This window comes from Bombyx mori, chromosome 28 (genome assembly GCF_030269925.1).
Source record: "Bombyx mori chromosome 28, ASM3026992v2".
Taxonomy (NCBI): domain Eukaryota; kingdom Metazoa; phylum Arthropoda; class Insecta; order Lepidoptera; family Bombycidae; genus Bombyx; species Bombyx mori.
The window spans coordinates 10464150-10482969 of NC_085134.1; the positions used below are offsets into that span (position 1 = coordinate 10464150).

General features: G+C 40.4%; 1 protein-coding gene across 2 annotated transcripts in view; it reads right to left on the reverse strand.

The window, feature by feature from the left end:
• Positions 1–89: 89 nt before the first annotated feature.
• LOC105841360 (uncharacterized) overlaps positions 90–18820 on the reverse strand; it is a 40804-nt gene continuing 22073 nt past the window's right edge. The window contains exons 2-6 of one of the 2 annotated variants that reach the window (XM_012688811.4): positions 16471–16609; positions 9308–9425; positions 7880–8081; positions 3869–3928; positions 90–2717 (exon numbers count right to left, since the gene is read on the reverse strand). In XM_012688811.4, the coding sequence (XP_012544265.1) occupies positions 2368–2717; positions 3869–3928; positions 7880–8081; positions 9308–9425; positions 16471–16601 (861 nt within the window). In that variant the 5' untranslated portion in view covers positions 16602–16609 and the 3' untranslated portion in view covers positions 90–2367. Of the gene's footprint in view, positions 2718–3868; positions 3929–7879; positions 8082–9307; positions 9426–12160; positions 12592–16470; positions 16610–18820 lie in introns of those variants that run through there. The other variant, XM_062676851.1, reaches the window with a different exon arrangement.

The following is an 18820-nucleotide window of genomic DNA, read 5'->3' on the forward strand; positions in this document are numbered from 1 at the left end:
ACCCTCTGGTTTATTTGAAATACTTCGAAAATCCTGTCCGTCGAATATATTTCTGTTAAAAAGGTTTATAACAAAGAAAACTCATTAAATTTGTAAAAGAAATTTTTATTGAAGGTATGTTTCGTGTTTACTATAAAACTATCGATTGCTCCTACCATACATCTACACTACAATATCGACGCCCATCCATCGAGCGGCACCACGCGACATCGTTCCGTGGATATTGTTATGAAGCCACCTTCACTACATAGTATAAAACAAAGTCGCTTTCTCTATTCCTATGTATGCTTAAATCTTTAAAAGTACGCAACGGATTTTGATGCGTTTTTTTTAGAGTGACGGAAGAGGAAGGTTCATATGTATAATAACATCCATTAAATAGTGGAGAAATCAATAATAAATGACAGTTTCCGAAGCGAAGCGAGGGCGGGTCGCTAGTTATAGTACATATGTACCCGTAAGGCGTGTTCGATAGGACAGTTTAAAGAATAATATTGTAGTCTTTAACAATATTACTTTTAAAATGTGCAGCGTGCTTAGTTAATTAAAAAATATACTTGAGAACTCGGTTGTGTACAGGAGGGAGACCACCGGTGTTTAGTTCACGGAACGATCACCTTACGCGACCATTTTAACTAAGGACTTCTAGATTTAAAAAAAAAGTACTTAAAATACAATTAATTATACCCATAACTCCTAATCCTGTTTGTCAACTTCCATCAATTTAAGATTATAGATCGATGATTATAGAATTCATTTCTCCATAGTGAATCAGCTAATAAAAGTAATTATATGTTTAAATTAACACATTATGAAACTAGTGACGTAATGTACTTCCAAGCTCCCTCATATTCCATAATTTAATTTTAATTATTATGTGCGTGTCAATGTTAGTGATAGGTGGTTAATGACTCTGGCAACCACCTAATAGGAGTTGGGTTCGTTCACTCATATAATTAAAAAAATCATAAACCACCCACTTTCATAATCGTGATCTCTCTTACGTGTGCTAATTATTTAACTATAACTATTTGTTGAATGATTAAAATTCAATAAATACATTTGTAGATGGTTTAATCTCGTATTGGAAACTGTCGTGGCGATGCGAGGAAAAATTGCCAGAGTCAAATCTCGCAGGCGTGTCAGTATCAATTTTTCTAAGAAAATACTTATTTCGTATATTATGTTCACGAACGACTTCCACCATGAACGAATAAAAATCAAAATATTTATGAATTTACATAAATAATAGTGACAAGGTGTACGTATGGATTTAACTTTTCACGCAATTAAAACCTTAAAGCCTTTAGTTTAAAGTTGTGACTCGCAGGAACACAAGAACTGATCGACTAACTACACTGACCTCTGTTGTCCTGGGTAGTGAAACTGTATCAGTTGTAATAACGGTCAGTGACTATATGGAATGAATAGAAGGGGCGCACTCAGAAATGATTCTGTGACAGAGGCGTGTGAGTGCGGAGATGACGTATGATAAACCTTAATGGAAAGGAGAATATTATGTTACACCGACCCATCGTACTGAGACAAAGACTGAAATAATAATTCTAAGGAATGTAAATTTTAAACTACCGACTATAACAACTAAATTCTTTGGCTTAGTGAACACTAATATTAAAAGATTTTGTTAATAACTATCACATGCTATAACTTATATTAAACTTAGAAATAATATCGAAGATGAGTAACTTGAATGACCAGTGATTCCCATCATTTTCACGTCTCAAGTTCAAAGTTTTCCATCAATCTTAATATTGTACTCTTAGCTTCATTAAGAATATAATTATTGCCGAATTCGAGATATAAACAGAACATGTCGTCAAAATAATAAGATTTAATCTCTCATTTCCTGATAGTTGATTGTACTCAGTTGTTTAAGAGCGAGTTGTGACGAATGCGTGCTGAAACAACACGACTAATCCACAATGTAGCGACATCTATCCGTCTGTGTATTACCACACTCGAATACGAACCCCACATTACAAGCTTTTTTTTTATTGCTCAGATGTGTGGACGAGCTCACAGCCCGCCTGGTGTTAAGTGGTTACTGGAGCCCATAGACATCTACAACGTAAATGCGCCACCCACCTTGAGATATAAGTTCTAAGGTCTCAGTATAGTTACAACGGCTGTATAGTTACAAGCTCAACAAGAACAGTTGAAACGCTCTTCGAGTTAATATTTTTAAGACCGTAACGCTTTAACTAACGTTAAAAACGAATAGTTTACTACGTAGAGATCATCCCTGTTCAATACTAGTTGAATAAAATCAACTAATTCATGATCTCGATACGACCATATCAGGTATGTTTAATATCTAGTACGGATACTAGCTATTACCGAAACATATTATACCACTATTGTTCTATCCCGCGGTATTTCATTCTCAATCTCAACGCGAACTGTTTCCGCTGCAGTGTTGATGTCCGTAGCGGGGCCGCTTTGGACATCAGACCGGTTTGTGTCAGATCTGTTTTGTATATTGATGAAGTGGACTGATGGTTCGTCCTTCGGGTTATTACTGAAGTAGCAGGTGGAGTATGGAGGGGGAGGGTCCTCGCCGGGCTTGGGTCCAACAGTCGTGGTCGAGTTGGCGCACTCCGAGTAAGGAGGGGGGAGGTCGCTGGTCGCGCCGGCTCCAATGTATGCTTCTCCGTTGGGTCCCGCGGCCGCTACGTCTGCGGGGCGACATTCTTGATCTGTTAATAAATAATAAAATAATAATAAATATTTACTAATAATCACGCCACGTTAACTGGTCCCGTGCTAACTTCATAAAGAACTTGTGTTACAATTACAAGATAACGGAAATAAATGTAAAATTTTTATTATACACATACATATATTTAATATACATCCATAACCCTGGAAAAGACATTTATATCTATCATACAAATATCCTCCCTTGGCCGGATTCGAACCCGCGACCCCCTTGTGTAGTGACCATGTCACTTACCACTACACCAGACAGCCGTTAATGAAATATTAATAAGGTTTATTATATTATTTTCTTACTAAAAATAATTTTATTTAAAAAAAACAGTGCTCAATAGGGCGAATTGTGTTACCAACTTGTGGCACCACCACCCTGTTTGTGCCACGAAGTAACCATGCAGAAAGATTTGAGACAACTGGTATACTACACAACTGAGACTTCAACCTCATGTCTTGAGGTGGGTGGCGGGTCTAATTGCGCTGGGTGTGGAATCCGGTAACCACTTAATAGAATTGGACCGTAAGCTCGTCGACTCGTCAATGGAATTTAACATAAAGGAATTTAAATTTAAAATAAACGCCTCTCAAGTCTCGAATACGGTACGGGTGTTATCAGTGTGCTTAGTGCGAGTTTCTTAAAGTTCTCGATAGCGTCAAAGTTAACTCGATTTTGTATGCAGTTGGAACAGCGCCCCTAGCGGCAAACGTACGCAAACAATCCCATTCCATACCAATATGAGTTAACTTTTACGTTATCGAGAACGTTAAAAAACTCGCACTGAGCACACTGATGTCTACTTTCAGTGATAGAGCATGTTTCCAGGCTTGCATACAAACGCCGGGTTTCAATAACACGTCCCGGTCGAACTAGATAGCCAACCGTCCGAGAAAGTTAAGGCAATTTTTTTTTATTGCCCTTGTAGGCAGACGAGCGCACGGCCCACCTGATGGTGTGTGGTTACCGTCGCCCACGGACTTCAGCAATGCCAGGGGCAGAGCCAAGCCGCTGCCTATCGAAAACTAGGGTTTCGTTATACGGTATCTATGAGCTGAACGATTCGTGTGCACCATATCGCGAGTACAGGAGTACAGGTTTGTGCGGAGTGTGTGTGGAGGGAGCACGCGAGTGACTCACTGTTGGTGGCGCGCACGGTCGGCGCCGGCCACTCGTCCGACTCTTGTCTGTCTGTTTGCACTGGAACAAGCAAATGCTACGTTAATATCATTATATTTTTTATTGCTTTGATGGGTGGACAAGCTCACAGCCCACCTAATGTTAAGTGGTTACTGGAGCCCGTAGACATTTACGACGTAAATGCGCTACTCACCTTGAGATATAAGTTCTAAGGTCTCAAGTATAGTTACACCGGCTGCCCCGCCCTTCAAACCGAAACGCATTACTGCTTCACGGCCGAAATAGACGGTGTGGTGGTACCTACCCGTGCGCACTCACAAGATGTCCTACTACCATTAATTACACAAATTATAATTTTGCTGATTTTATTTTTATTACACGATGTTATTTCTTCACCGTGGAAGTCAATCTTTTTTTTTCCTACCTAAGCTGATAGCCTTGAGAGGCTATTTCAGCGTAACCTTAACTAGTAGGTGAGCTCACGGGGCTCAAAACGGAGTGATGCTAACACTGACCCTAACAAGAGCAGTGCTTCGCAGAATCTACCACCGGATCGGACACGCGACCCACTGAGAAGATCCGGCGAGAAACTCAGTGGGCTGTGTCTGTGGGTTAATTCGCTCGTCGAGCCCTTCGTCGCAAGCGACGGATTCCATGAGGACGGTGACCGGTGCTTGTGGTACCTAAAAGCACCGTTAATGGATCCGTAATGACATGTTTTGGGCGACGTCGACTGTCAGTTGTAATGTCGCATGGCACTTTGAATGGCGGACATTCATTAACAATAACCGAAACAGATTTTGCTAAAAAAATGTTTCTTTAATGATTTATTTCTAATCTTTAATTATTAGTTTCTTTCATTTCATTAGTAATGAGCCGTATTGTAAATTCGCACGAGTAGGTAGGCAGCGGCTTGGCTCTGCCCCTGGCATTGCTGAAGTCCATGGGCGACGGTAACCACTCACCATCAGGTGGGCCGTATGCTCGTCTGCCTACAAGGGCAATAAAAAAAAAAAAAGGTACCATCTCCCTGCCTGTCCGTGGTGCGGAGCAGTCTCCTGTCACAAGGCACATGACGGCATCCACAACGTTGTGTCTATGGGTTACGGTAACCAGATGTCTATCCCGCGGTGTGCGATGACTTTCCCAACGCATTTCCGATCCGGTGCTAGATTCTGCGAAGCACTGCTCTTGCTAGGGCCGGTGTTAGCAACACTCCGGTTTGAGCCCCGTGAGCTCACCTACACACGTTAGGGTGAAGCTGAAATAGCCTCTCAAGGCTATCAGCATAGGTAGGAAAAACAAAAAAAAGGTTCATTGTAAGCGTCCATCGCGATCGGCGAAATAACAGTAACCGCGCCCGCCGGCTTGGCGTGTTAAGCGCACGCATGAAGATCGAACATAATATCGTACGCCTCGTCCAAAGTGCTCCCAATACTGGGATGTGCGCTAAATGTCACTGAGCTAAGTGCTTTATCTGAGCGCCAGTATCTATTTACCGTAAGTCCGTCTAGTTTCGACAGCTATTCAAGAAAGACCAACGCATTACTTTAAATCATAGTGATCTGTGTTAGAAGTAACATCCAACGCGGACGGTATCATGCAAGAGGTTGCAAGATTGGGGACGCGTACTTGTGTACTACATATTCGGTTCTTCTGTAATTAATACACAGCAGGGGTGTAAATAACGTCAATAAAAAGTTTACGATGCTAATAATACCGGGGGTTCAGGTTAGCTGTTTGCTCATCTACCAGCGGACTGCGACACATTTACACGGCCTCACCCCTGGAGTCTAGCGTCTACGTCACGCTTGACTGCGAGAGTGGTTTCCCTACCCTTCAAGCAACTACTGTTCTATTTGCGACAGCGTGGTATAATGTATCCTTACGGAGCCACGAAACCAAAGCTCAATCATTTTATTCCTTAATTTATTGAATTGGTTGTAGTAACAAGGTAATTCAGAACGACAATTCAGAGTTTAAATATACACTAAGATGGAGTATACATGACAAATGTCACCTGCATTGTAGGCACAAACGACAAAGCGAAATAGCTGACAGCATATAATAGAAAAAAAAACCACACTTTTATGAATTTAAAACATTGAATTTATCAAATTTTCACACTTCTTAAATTAGTGCGCTCTACCGCTATACAAATAATCCAATTAAAACAGTTGTAGTCGCGGTTCTATTTAGTCTATTAAATTATTGACCTTCCAGGAATAACACGACACGACACGACACGACACGACACGACACGACACTTTCTTGAGTCCTCTGTGTTGTTAATCCCCACCACAAGATTTTCAATCTTCATGTATCTTATAAAATCAGAATACCGCATCTTTATGGCTATCGTTGTTGTTGTCATGTCCTTGACAGTGATCGAGAAACGTTCGTCATTTTTATAGTTAAGATCTATTTGATTGATTTTTGGAGCGGATTTGTACTTAATTACTATGACGTACTTAGTATATTTGTTATTTTGTTGATTGTGCAATACCTAAAGAGGGAGGGTATATTTTGAAAAAAAAAAAAAAATTTTTTCTTTCAAGATAGACATGTTGCGCCGACCCCATATTGTGTGGGATAAGGGCAAGAAGAAGAAGATTGTTTTTGTGTTCACTGAACTCGTCGTGGCCTAAAGGATACGACGTCCGGTGCATTCGTATCTAACAATGCACCGATGTTCGAATCCCGCAGGCGGGTACCAATTTTTTTAATGAAATACGTACTCAACAAATGTTCACGATTGACTTCCACGGTGAAGGAATAACATCGTGTAATAAAAATCAAACCCGCAAAATTGTAATTTGCGTAATTAATGGTGGTAGGACTTTTTGTGAGTCCGCACGGGTAGGTACCACCTACTGCCTATTTCTGCCGTGAAGCAGTAATGTGTTTCGGTTTGTAGGGTGGGGCAGCCGTTGCAAGTATACTGAGGCCTTAGAACTCACATCTCAATGTGGCTGGTAACATTTACGTTGTACATGTCTATGGGCTCCGATAACCACAACACCAGGTGAGCTGTGAGCTCGTCTACACATCTATGCAATAAAAAAAAGGATAAGAGATGCGTGTCCCAATTGAATTGAATATCTCGGACATCAGGCTTCTCCTTATCGAGCACGGCTTCCGTAAAACATTGGCAGGACATCGCCGCGAGCGCGTGTGCAGTCAGCCCCGCCTATTTCTGCCGTGAAGCAGTAATGCGTTTCGGTTTGAATGATGGGGCAGCCGCTGTAACCATACTTGAGAGTTTAGAACTTATATTTCAAGTTGGGTGGCGAATTTACGTTGTAAATATCTATGGGCTGCAGTAACCACTTAACACCAGGTGGGCTGTGAGCTCGTCCATCCAACTAAGTAATAAAAAAAAGGCGTCCCGCCACCCAAACTTAGTCCCTTGATCCACGTACGTAAATGTGAATTCCGTAAACATGATAACATTTGATTGATAATCTCAATCTAATTATTAATTACTAGCGGCCCGCTCCGGCTCCGCACGGGTCTTTAAAAAAAATTTCAACGATATTTGACGTTGTTTTAGTTTTTCATGTGAATCATGCCGTGGCGACGTGTCGCCACGCACAATCGACTGTCCCACTCGATCCGGCGTTAAGCCTTCTTTCTCGCTACACTGAGCTCGGATACCTATAGTAGTGTATACAGTGTTGTTTACTACAGTACACATAACCTGTGTTTTACTTGAAAACAAATTATTTTTTCGTAATATTTTATTTTATCATTATGACATATTTAGTTCCTATCACAATCTGTTCTTTTCTGCATATTACTTTTACAAAATAATGTCGATGTTCACATCTGCCAGGCGCCCCGTGACGGCTCACATTTTTTTAAATAAAAGAATAACATTACGGCATAACTATAAGACACATGCTGTCGCGACAGTTTTTATAAATAATAACCCGTGCGAACTCACAAGAAGTCCTACCACCAGTAAAACATTATTATAACGAATATTACTTATAACGAAGTGATACTCACTCTTAAAGAGCCGTTTATCGAGACACTTCTCCATGGCTCGCACCAGCAGCACCAGCAACGCGAGCAGCACGACGCCGGCCGCCCAGCCCAGCGCCGCGCCCCCGCCGCCCCCCGCGCCCGCCGCCCCGCCGCCCCCCCACCACTCCGAGCTGGGGCTGTGCGTGCGCGGCGCCCGCCCCGTCACCGTCTCCACTCGGAATTGCTGTGACAAAGAGACGTATAGTTACAGATTTATAATGTATAATATATCTATATATATATAAAAATGAATTGCTGTTCGTTAGTCTCGCTAAAACTCGAGAACGGCTGAACCGATTTGGCTAATTTTGGTCTTGAATTATTCGTGGAAGTCCAGAGAAGGTTTAAAATGTAGATAAATATGAAAATGCTCGGAATTAAATAAAAATAAAAATTTTGGCTTTTCCTTTGATGTGTACCCACCCCGTCGGACGGATACCTTTTGTTTGTTTTAAGTTTATTTTATACAAAAGTTTAGGTCTCTTATTTATCGATTGAGGCACTACGAAGTCTGCCGGGTCGGCTAGTAATGTATAACATCCGTCACCCCTTGTCATTTAAAGCTCTGCTCCCCCCGGGCTCTATTGAATAGCCACGAGCGACATTATATTGAGATCCGACTCTCATGCTGTATGGAGGGGGGTGGCACTGTGATTTCGCCAAGCCCTACCTTTGAAAAAGGCGCGTAATCTATACTAATATTATAAAGAGGAAAGATTTGTTTGTTTGTTTGTATTGAATAGGCTCCGAAACTACTGAACCGATTTGAAAAATTATTTCACTGTTTGGAAGCTACACTATTCCCGAGTGACATAGACCATAATCTTTTTTGAAAAAAATTAAGGATCCTTAAAACTCCAATAACGTAACCCAAGGTGTAAAAAAATTACCCATAATATTATTTACATTGCGTGCCCTGCGAACACTATTTATAATAGAATAAAATAATGTACTACGACTTTGTAGAACAACATTATTATTTACAAAAAGTATCGCGACAGCATATGTTTAACTATTGTAGTTATGCCTTAATAAGTGTACTTTTATTTAAAAAACTAAAACAACGTCATATATCGTTGAAATTTTTGTTAAAGACCCGAGCGGAGCCGGAGCGGTCCACTAGTCTATACTAATATTATAAAGAGGAAAGATTTGTTTGTTTGTTTGTTTGTTTCGAATAGGCTCCGAAACTACTGGACCGATTTGAAAAATTCTTTTTCCATTAGAAGCCGACATTGTCCCTGATGAACATAGGCTACTTTTTTTTTTAAAAAAATTATTTTATTTTTTTGGTTTCATGTGTGTTTTCATGTTTCCGAAGCGAAGCGAGGGCGGGTCGCTAGTGATTTATAAATTTGACGGTGTGTAGTACATTGGTATTAAAAATGATCTGGTCAAAGACAAACTTACTTCCAAGTCTGAGGGTATCGGTATAGGGAGCCTCCACGGCTCGGAGTCGAGCGGCCGGTACCGCAGCATCCAGTTGGACGTCGCCGGTGTCGGGATGATGGGGCCCACACCTTCCAGCCTGTGTTACGTAAGCAAAGGTAAAGTTAGACCCGAGGGCGGTCATGACTTTGTGGTGGATTCTTTAATACTAGTGGCCCCGGTAGTCGAAATTCGACTATAATTAATAGAAATTATAAGTTTGTACAATACTAGCGACCCGCCCTCGCTTCGCTTCGGAAACTGTAATTTATTATTTATTTCTCCACTATCTAATGGATGTCATTATACATATAAACCTTCCTCTTCAATCACTCTATCTATTAAAAAAAACCGCATCAAAATCCGTCGCGTAGTTTTAAAGATTTAAGCATACATGAGGACAGAGAGATATAAGGACAGAGAAAGCGACTTTGTTTTATACTATGTAGTGTTTATGTTTCTATTGTCAAAGACTAGCTATTTATTACAGCTTTTTAATCACAGCTTTCGCCAAGACTACACTTTAGACAAATATTAATAAAGACAAGCAATATTTAATCTATTCACAATTTGACCACAGACTTTAAACAATAAGAAAAGTTTGACAATAAACAAATAGTATGCACGCGTGTGTGCGTCAAATACATGGTAGTGTGTGTAATGTTTTTTTTATTCATTTAATGTATTTTTTAGGCATAGTTTAAAAAAATATTAACATACTGCACTCCTTCTCTAAATTTTCTATAAGTGTGAGAAATTTCATGGTCCTCCGTCCGCGCAATTTTCGTAAAAAGGGATACAAAGTTATTTCTTCACGCATTAATATATAGATAGATAATGCCTCGTTTAGATACTCGCGGAGCACAGGTGAATGGGAACGAATACGAGTATGTTATCAGCCGGTTCGGTGCTCGCCTATTCTCCGCGCGATGTCAGTTGGTTTTGCACGAATTAAGGAATTATGGGTCTGTCTTCATGCGCGCTACTTGCTTTTGCAATTGTTCAGATGACTCGTGAAATTTGTCGCAAACTGTTTATCGTTTTCTTAGGATAGGACGAACGAAATTTGCAGATGTTTCGCCAAAGTGAATACGGAGATAATTTTTATTGAGGCGTTAACATCTTTTAAATCGATGAGCAGCGGCTGCACGCACGAAAAAGTGTCACGTTCCGTTTGAGTCCGAGCGTGCGAGCGAGAGTGCGATTTAATAATAATATTTTAAAATTATTATAAAATTGAGTAAGTAGTTAAAGTAAGTAATTTTCAATTAACGCATTCTTTGTATTATACAAAATAATGATAATTCAGATAATTCATAAAAGTATGCAATTTTAATACGCTTTTATTAGCTTCATACGTATGTATGTTTGTAACGGAATCTTTGAACATGATTTTGACACCCCTTCAAAACGTCGGATTAACTCGAAATTTGATTCAATGAAAAATGATTCTTAATGACGTTAGTATTACGTAAAACTGTCGTCCGCAAACCGACTTTACAGTCAACCATTTTTTCTGGTTAGTGGATATTAAATAATAGACGCCAAGTCTCAACAGCGTGTCGCACGTTCTCCGCATTAAAAAGATCCGTATTCATTGAATAAAATCGAATAAATAAACGGCTTTTTACAATGTCGTATACGTAAGCACGTTCACGAACTATTCGGCTAGGAATGTTCACCGATAGTATAAATGATTGATCAAGATTGGGCATGTGTATTATTTCTAAGTAGTCGTATATAACGTGAAAGGATAAATTGTTATATCTGAGTGTATATTTCCCAGCGCGGACATCACCGGCTCGTTACCGAGATAAATATGAGAGGACTTCAGACATCATCATAGTCGGTTCATACCCGATCCTGTAGAGCGAATGGTAAACAGTCGACGTCGCCCAAAACACGTCATTACGGATCCTCCCGATCCACTAACGGTGCTTTTAGGTACCTCAAGCACCGGTCACCGTCCTCGTCGAACCCATCGCTTGCGACGAAGGGCTCGACGAGCGAATTAACCCACAGACACAGCCCACTGAGTTTCTCGCCGGATCTTCTCAGTGGGTCGCGTTTCCGATCCGGTAGTAGATTCTGCGAAGCACTGTTCTTGCTAGAGCCAGTGTCAGCAACACTCAGGTTAGAGCCCCGTGAGCTCACCCACACGTTAGGGTAAAGCTGAAATAGCCTCTCAAGGCTATCAGCATAGGTAGGAAAAAAAAGTCGGTTGTTCTTGGCAGAGCAGTCGTGGTCATATGTTTGCGAACTGAGGCTTGGCGCACGCACTCGTTGAGTGGGAGTACTTCAAACATGTAAAGTGTAAAATTGAAGATTAGGGTTAACGACGGCGCCAGCCTAAGCACACCTTGGAATCGCTGGGCAGCAGTTCTACATAGCTTAATACTGAGAAGCTATGACATATCTTACAGACACAGGTCAATGACACCGTAGTGCCTCTCTCTGTCTGCCAGCCGGTCCACGTAAGGCCCACAGCTGCTACTCTTATTTAATACATAGAATTCAGCTTTGTGCACTGGAACACATTTCTATTCTATCAGCCCATGGACGTCCACTGCTGGACATAGGCCTCCCCCAAGCTTCGCCACAAAGACCGGTCTTGCGCTGCCTGCATCCAGCGGATTCCCGCGAATCTCAATAGGTCGTCGGCTCATCTTGTGGGAGGCCTACCCACGCTACGTCTTCCAACACATATGAGACAAGAAAATATATATATACACTCCGAGCTCGAATTTTTAGAAATGCATTGTGTTCCACCGGGATTCCAAACCGTACCTCTGTTGTGGTTGCAGTTATTAACCACTAGAACAACACAAAACTCACCTGTATTCCAACGAGTCAATTTTCATTTTTCCATACGTTGCTTTATAATAATTTACACTCAAACGACCGACGATCGTATTTATTCTAAGCAAAACACACCTCGCACTAGTGACCACCAGCTACCATCGTGGTACCGCTCAATGACATACTACACTTCCTATCACAAAAAGTTTTTGAATCCGTCCGTCGATGACATTGCCCATAACAATGTTAAGTCACTTGGACACTGATAAGCACCCGACTTAATTAAAGAGTCTACATATTCTTAAAGATAAGCACTATAATGAATAGGTGAGAAAGAAATTTATTTTTCGTTATTTATTCAAAATACGACTAAGATGATAAACTGTTATGTTATGTTTTCTAGTAATTTCGTAATATGATTGATACTGGCACGTGCGTGACAAGCCCGGCGCGGCGTCTCGATCTGTGTCACAGTATATCGTGAATATTCCCTTGTTTTTATATCAAAAGATTGATTTGTTATCGGACGGACGAGGACAGATATTGACAGCCCAGATAGCCGCGCGCCCGACAGACGCGATGTATTCAGATTGCAGTTGTGATTGCAGAGCTGACAGTAACGGTATCAAGCCACAGGGGGTCGCCATCGCTTCCCACCTGCATCCCATACTTAGTCTGGCCATAAATACTGTTACAATTAAAAATAAACAAAATATCTATTACAAATAACATTTATTACTTTTAGAGTGTTTTATTTTAATACATAACTATAAAACAATTTAAAGTATAAAAAGCTTATTCGAAGTGGTCTCCATTGGCGGCAATACAGTCCTTTAAACGTTGAGGCCAGTTATCAATAGAAGCACGCACTCTTTCCATGGGAAAAATTTTCACCGCCAATCGTACGGATTGTTTTAGGGACTCCAAATTATCATGGCGTTTAGAGCAAGCCGTACTCTCTAAAATTGACCATAAATCATAATCCAGCGGATTAAGATCGGGACTAGACAACGGCCAGTCTTCAGCTCTGATGAAGTCCGAAACGTTCTATTCCAACCAAGACTGCGTAGACCGAGCTTTATGACCTGGTGTCGAGTCTTGCTGGAAGGACCATTCTTGATTATTGAACATGGTGTTGTTAAGGGGCTTCACAACCTAATCAAGAATGGTATTTTGATACACTTGTGCCGATGTTTTGATACCTTTTTCACAAATTATGGCCCAGTCACTCCTTCATAGCTAATACCCCACCAAACCATCACTGAAGTCGGGTAGTGTCCACGTTGCACTCTGTCGACTAATTGGGAAGCTTCCTTAGAGCTTTGAGCATAAATACGGTCATTTTGTTTGTTAAAATGTTGCTCAATTGTAAAAATTTACTCATCCGTAAACAAAATTTTTCTATGACCTCCCTTTGCGTACCGCTTCAGTAGTTGTTTCGATTTTACCACCCTATTCTCTTTTAAATTATCAGTTAAGAAATGACCAGTACGTCTCTTATAGGCTGCAAGTCCTAAATCATCTTTTAAAATACGCGACATGGTTCTAGGTGCTATCTTCATCTCCCGAGATAAAATCTTTTGCTTTCGAACAGGATTTATTCGAATTCTTTCTCTTACTGAATACCTTTTTCGTACCAACACTACGTGGACGGCCAGATCTTTTTCTGTCACAAACAGAGGAGGTCTTATTGCACCTATTAATAGCCCGGTATACAAACATTTTACTAATACCAAGCGTATGGAGAGTTTTAAAAATTGCATTTGGCTCCATAACTATTTTGTGTAATGCAATCACAGCGATTCGGTTCTCTTTATCACCCCACTCCATTTTAATATCGCAAAATATTGTATAACGTATTGGCGCCAAAATGAGAAAACTCAATAAGCAATCATATAAAAATGACAGATTCCAAATTCAAATGTAATATTTTGTTTATTTTTAATTGTAACAGTATTTATGGCCAGACTAAGTATACTTACGTAGTTTGTAAGCGTCGTGGCTTAAAAGAGAACGCAACTGTGCCGGCGCTTTATATTAGCTTCACTTGTATGTATGTTTGTATGTTCGTAACTGACTCCTTTAGAAGCGATTTTGATCCACTTTAAACGGCCAGATTTCATTCAAACTTTGTAGATTTATCGAGGACCAATGACAAAACAATACAAAAAAAAAAAAAAAAATTTGGAAACAATAAAATTCAACTAAAAATAGAAAATAAATTTTAATAAATTTAAATTGAAAATAATGTAAAAAATATTTTTTTTATTTTAAAGAAGCGTGGGGTGCTTTTTAAAATATTATTGAAATAATAATTCTTCTACTCATATCTGTCAAAAATATAATAACACCATAAATATAACTAATAACACCATACACCCCACGCTTATTTCTACAATAAAAAAAATTTTTTTTTTTTCAATATTTTCAATTTCAATTTATTTTGAATTTTTTTGTTGAATTTTATATACCTACCTAAAGCGTGTTTTTTAGTTTTTTTAAACTATTATTTATTTCTATTGACCACGAACGATTTCCATGAAGTAGCATACCATCATATACTACCGTAGCTACTGATTGTAGGTCGTGTTATAAGCCAGCACTGGTGTGTAACGCCACTTGCTTAATCCTCGGAGTTACCACACCCGATTGAAGAATTTGGACGGTCGATACATGATACAAGTGAGACATCAACTTTGTATCTCGAGTTCGAGTGGGACAACAACACTCAAGTTATGATGTGCTAGGGGTGCTGACAACAATCCAGCCCCAAGTGGTCTGTAAGCTCGGTCACTATTCAATGCAATAAAAAAAAAGAAAATAGACAACCGAACTCAGCGTCAGGATCTATCTAGTGCTGACCGAGCGCACGACCTTGAGACGTGAGGTTGAAATCTCAGTTATAGAGTATCACCGACTTGAAATACTTGAAAGCGAAACGCATGACTCATTAGCGACAAATAGAATGGTGCTACCAGTGTGCTTAGTGCGAGTTTCTTAACGTTCACGATAGCGTAAAAGTTAACCCAATTTTGTATGCAGTTGGAACAGCGCCCCTTTTTTTTTTTAATTGCTTAGATGGGTGGACGAGCTCACAGCCCACCTGGTGTTAGGTGGTTACTGGAGCCCATAGCCATCTACAACGTAAATGCGCCACCCACCTTGAGACATAAGTTCTAAGGTCTCAGGTATAGCTACAACGGCTGCCCCACCCTCAAACCGAAACGCATTACGGCTTCACGGCAGAAATAAGCAGGGTGGTGGTACCTACTCGCCGGACTCTCAAGAGGTCCTACCACCAGTAAGCGGCAAACGTAGGCAAACAATCCCATTCCATACAAATATGAGTTAACTTTTACGCTATAGAGAACGTTAAAAAACTCGCACTAAGCACACAGTTCGTGACCGCCCACAGTCCGCATCACCGCTGATTTGTTCGTCAGTCTTTTGTGAATGAGTGTTAAGTAGCGACTCTACTTTTATTGCGAAAATTATGTATTTGTTACCACCCTGAACACTTAATAGGAGACTCGCCAAACTTCTCACCCGTAAGGCTATTAAGGACAATTAAAAATTATAAAGTTTTCTGTGATATTTTATTGAGAACATTACACCACAGCGTGTAGTATATAGTATATATAGTATGTATAGTACAATTTCGTCAGTCCGTTGTCAGTTCTTTAGGCCCTAAATGAAATGGAGTTAGTTGTCGTGGTCACGTCAGGGAAAAACCATTTGTTTGTACCTTTTTAATTGTTAATTATAGCACAACTTTTTTCTAATCTATACTCTATACATATAAATAAAATTGGAGTGTCTTTTTGTAATATTGAAATAACCGCTTTTTACTACATGCATGTGAATATATATGGTACATACACCAAAATAACATTTTTTACAATTTTCGTCTGTCTGTCTGTCTGTTTGTTCCGGCTAATCTCTGGAACGGCTGGACCGATTTTGACGGGACTTTTACTGACAGGTAACTGATGATATAAGGAATAACTTAGGCTAACTTTTTTTAGACTAGCTTCGCCTCGCGGCGTCACCCGCGGTACGACAATAACCGCGGGTAACATCACGGGACTCAACTATCAATAATAAAACTCGGCTATTCAATAATAAAATTTAATGTTTCCGAAGCAAAGCGAGGGCGGGTCGCTAGTATATAATAAAAAATAGCCAAGTATTTTTAAAAGTTAAGGCAACCACTGCGCGATCTCTATTCCCCGTCGCAGTCAGACTTTAGTGAAAGGTATTTTTTGTGAGGAACGAATGAAGAAATACTCCCAGTGGAAGTCGCCAAGTGGGAAACGTTAGTTTATTGATTTATTTAGTGCAGATACCTCATGACGTGTCTGAGCGGCAGGTCCCTCGACAACGTGTAGATGCCGAGCCTGGGCTTGTGCCAGTAGTCGCGCGGCAGCTGGGCCTGGGAGCGCCACCACGGGCTCCACGGCGGCGGGCTCGCTTGCATGACGGGGTCTGAAAAATACAAAGAACCAATTACAACAAGACTGCAATGCAGACCACCAAGTTTTAGCGGAACCGTCACAAATATTTTTTTAAGGGATATTATGACTTGGTAACTAAGACCTTTAAGTCATGTATTATTTTAATTTATATTCTTATTTTTATGAAAAATGATAATATTTGAAATGAAATGAAGATGATTAATTTGAGATCTTAATCAACTGGGATGAAATTAAATGAAATGAGATGAGATGATATGGGATGCAATATAATCTCAGTAAAATGGTGGTCATTTACTGAGATTTTTTCAGTGGACTTTTTGGAGCATCCCGAGAAGTTACGTCCTGCGGCTTTATTCATTTTCCCACATTTGTGCACTTTCACAGACATTAAATAGTTAATAAACCACCGTTATTACACATTTAAACCTGAAGAAACACTAAATAGACAAAACCAATGACACAACTTCACTCCTCGCGTTCCCGCCAAAAAGTTCCGTTACTAAAAGCGTTGATTGACGTTGACACAGGCGGTGCAGGGTAGGCACACATGCACGTTGCTACTACCACTGTTTCTACCGCGAAGCGCTCGTGTGCCCGGCGTGTTCTATTGCTACTTTCGCGACATTTGATGTCTGTTGTCTCCCTTAACAGTGGGATTGGGCTCGTCGGCCTTCGATTGGAATATGGTCTAAACATTACATGTGTGGTACAATATACCTAGTCAGGTCATAAATTCTGTCACATGTTTAATGTAAAATAATTGAAACAAGTTTATTCATTATGTAACCATTCATATACCAAAATGAACTTAACAAAACATAGATTCTTATGACACTAAAGTTTATTCAAAATGACCTCCGTGATTTTGAATACAGGCCTTCAATCTGCGCGGCCAGTCGTCTATCGCAGCACGAACGAGGACCATGTCAATATCGGCGGCTGCCTTAATCAAGGATGTCTTGAGTGACTCCAAATTGGGATGAGGCTTTGAGCACGCCTTTTCCTCCAAGTGTTGCCATATCTTGTAATCTAACGGATTCAAATCTGGACTGGAGGAGGGCCAGTCTTCGTGCCGGATGAAGTCGATTTCACGCGCCGCCAGCCAGTCTTGTGTGCTCTTCGCTCTATGAGCTGGCGCCGAATCTTGTTGGAATACCCAGTGCCTGTTATTGAACATGGTATGAGAAACAGGTTCCACAAGGTTCGTCAGGACTGTATTTTGATACACAACTGCATTCGTTTTTACACCTTTCTCACAAAAATGTACCTCTGTTAAGCCCCAATAAGAAACTACCAACCATACCATGAGCGAGGATGGAAAATGACCTCGTTGGACACGCGGAATACGGTTGCTCGCTTCTTCACTACTGTGTGCGTACACCTTATCATTTTGTTTGTTGTAGCTCTCTTCTACGGTAAAAATTTTTTCATCCGAAAAAATAATTTCCCGATATTTTTTTCCCGCGTACCGCTTCAACAAAGCGCGGCATCTCTTCAGTCTCAGGTCCATTAGACGAGCATTCAAACGATGTCCTGTTTTTCTTCGATATGCCCGAAGCCCTAAGTCTTCATTTAACACCCTTTTCACCGTGGTTCTGCTTAACCCCATCTGAAGGGCCAACAGTTTCTGCTTACGTTTGGGATTTCTTTGAATTCGCGCCTTCACAGCTTTTATCACTGCTGGAGTCCTAACAGACCGAGGGCGACCACTTCTTGACCTGTCATCTACACTAGAGTCTTCATTGTATCGTTTGATGTTACGATAAACGAATCTTTTGGTTATATTCAAATTTTTCAGTATGTTAAAAATTTGAATTGGCGCGTAACCGCAACGATGCAACGCTATAACTGCAACACGGTCTTCTTTAAGCGTCCACTCCATATTTAAAAATGAGTAAAATTCTAAAAGTATACATTTTTATTTTCATGAACAATTCGAAATTCGAATTCAATAAACTTTTTTGTGGCCAGCATTCTAAAAGAAAAGTTTTTACTGTGTGACAATACTTGTGACCTGACTAGTTATTTATATTATTATCAATGTTTGGTCCTCTATGCATTTCTAAACCGTTGTGGTTAGAGCTCCAGGGCAGAGCATCCGCTTTTTTTTCTATTGCCTTTGTAGGCAGACGAGCGTACGGCCCACCTGATGGTAAGTGGTTACCGTCGCCCATGGACTTCAGCAATGCCAGGAGCAGAGCCAAGCCGCTGCCTACTGCTT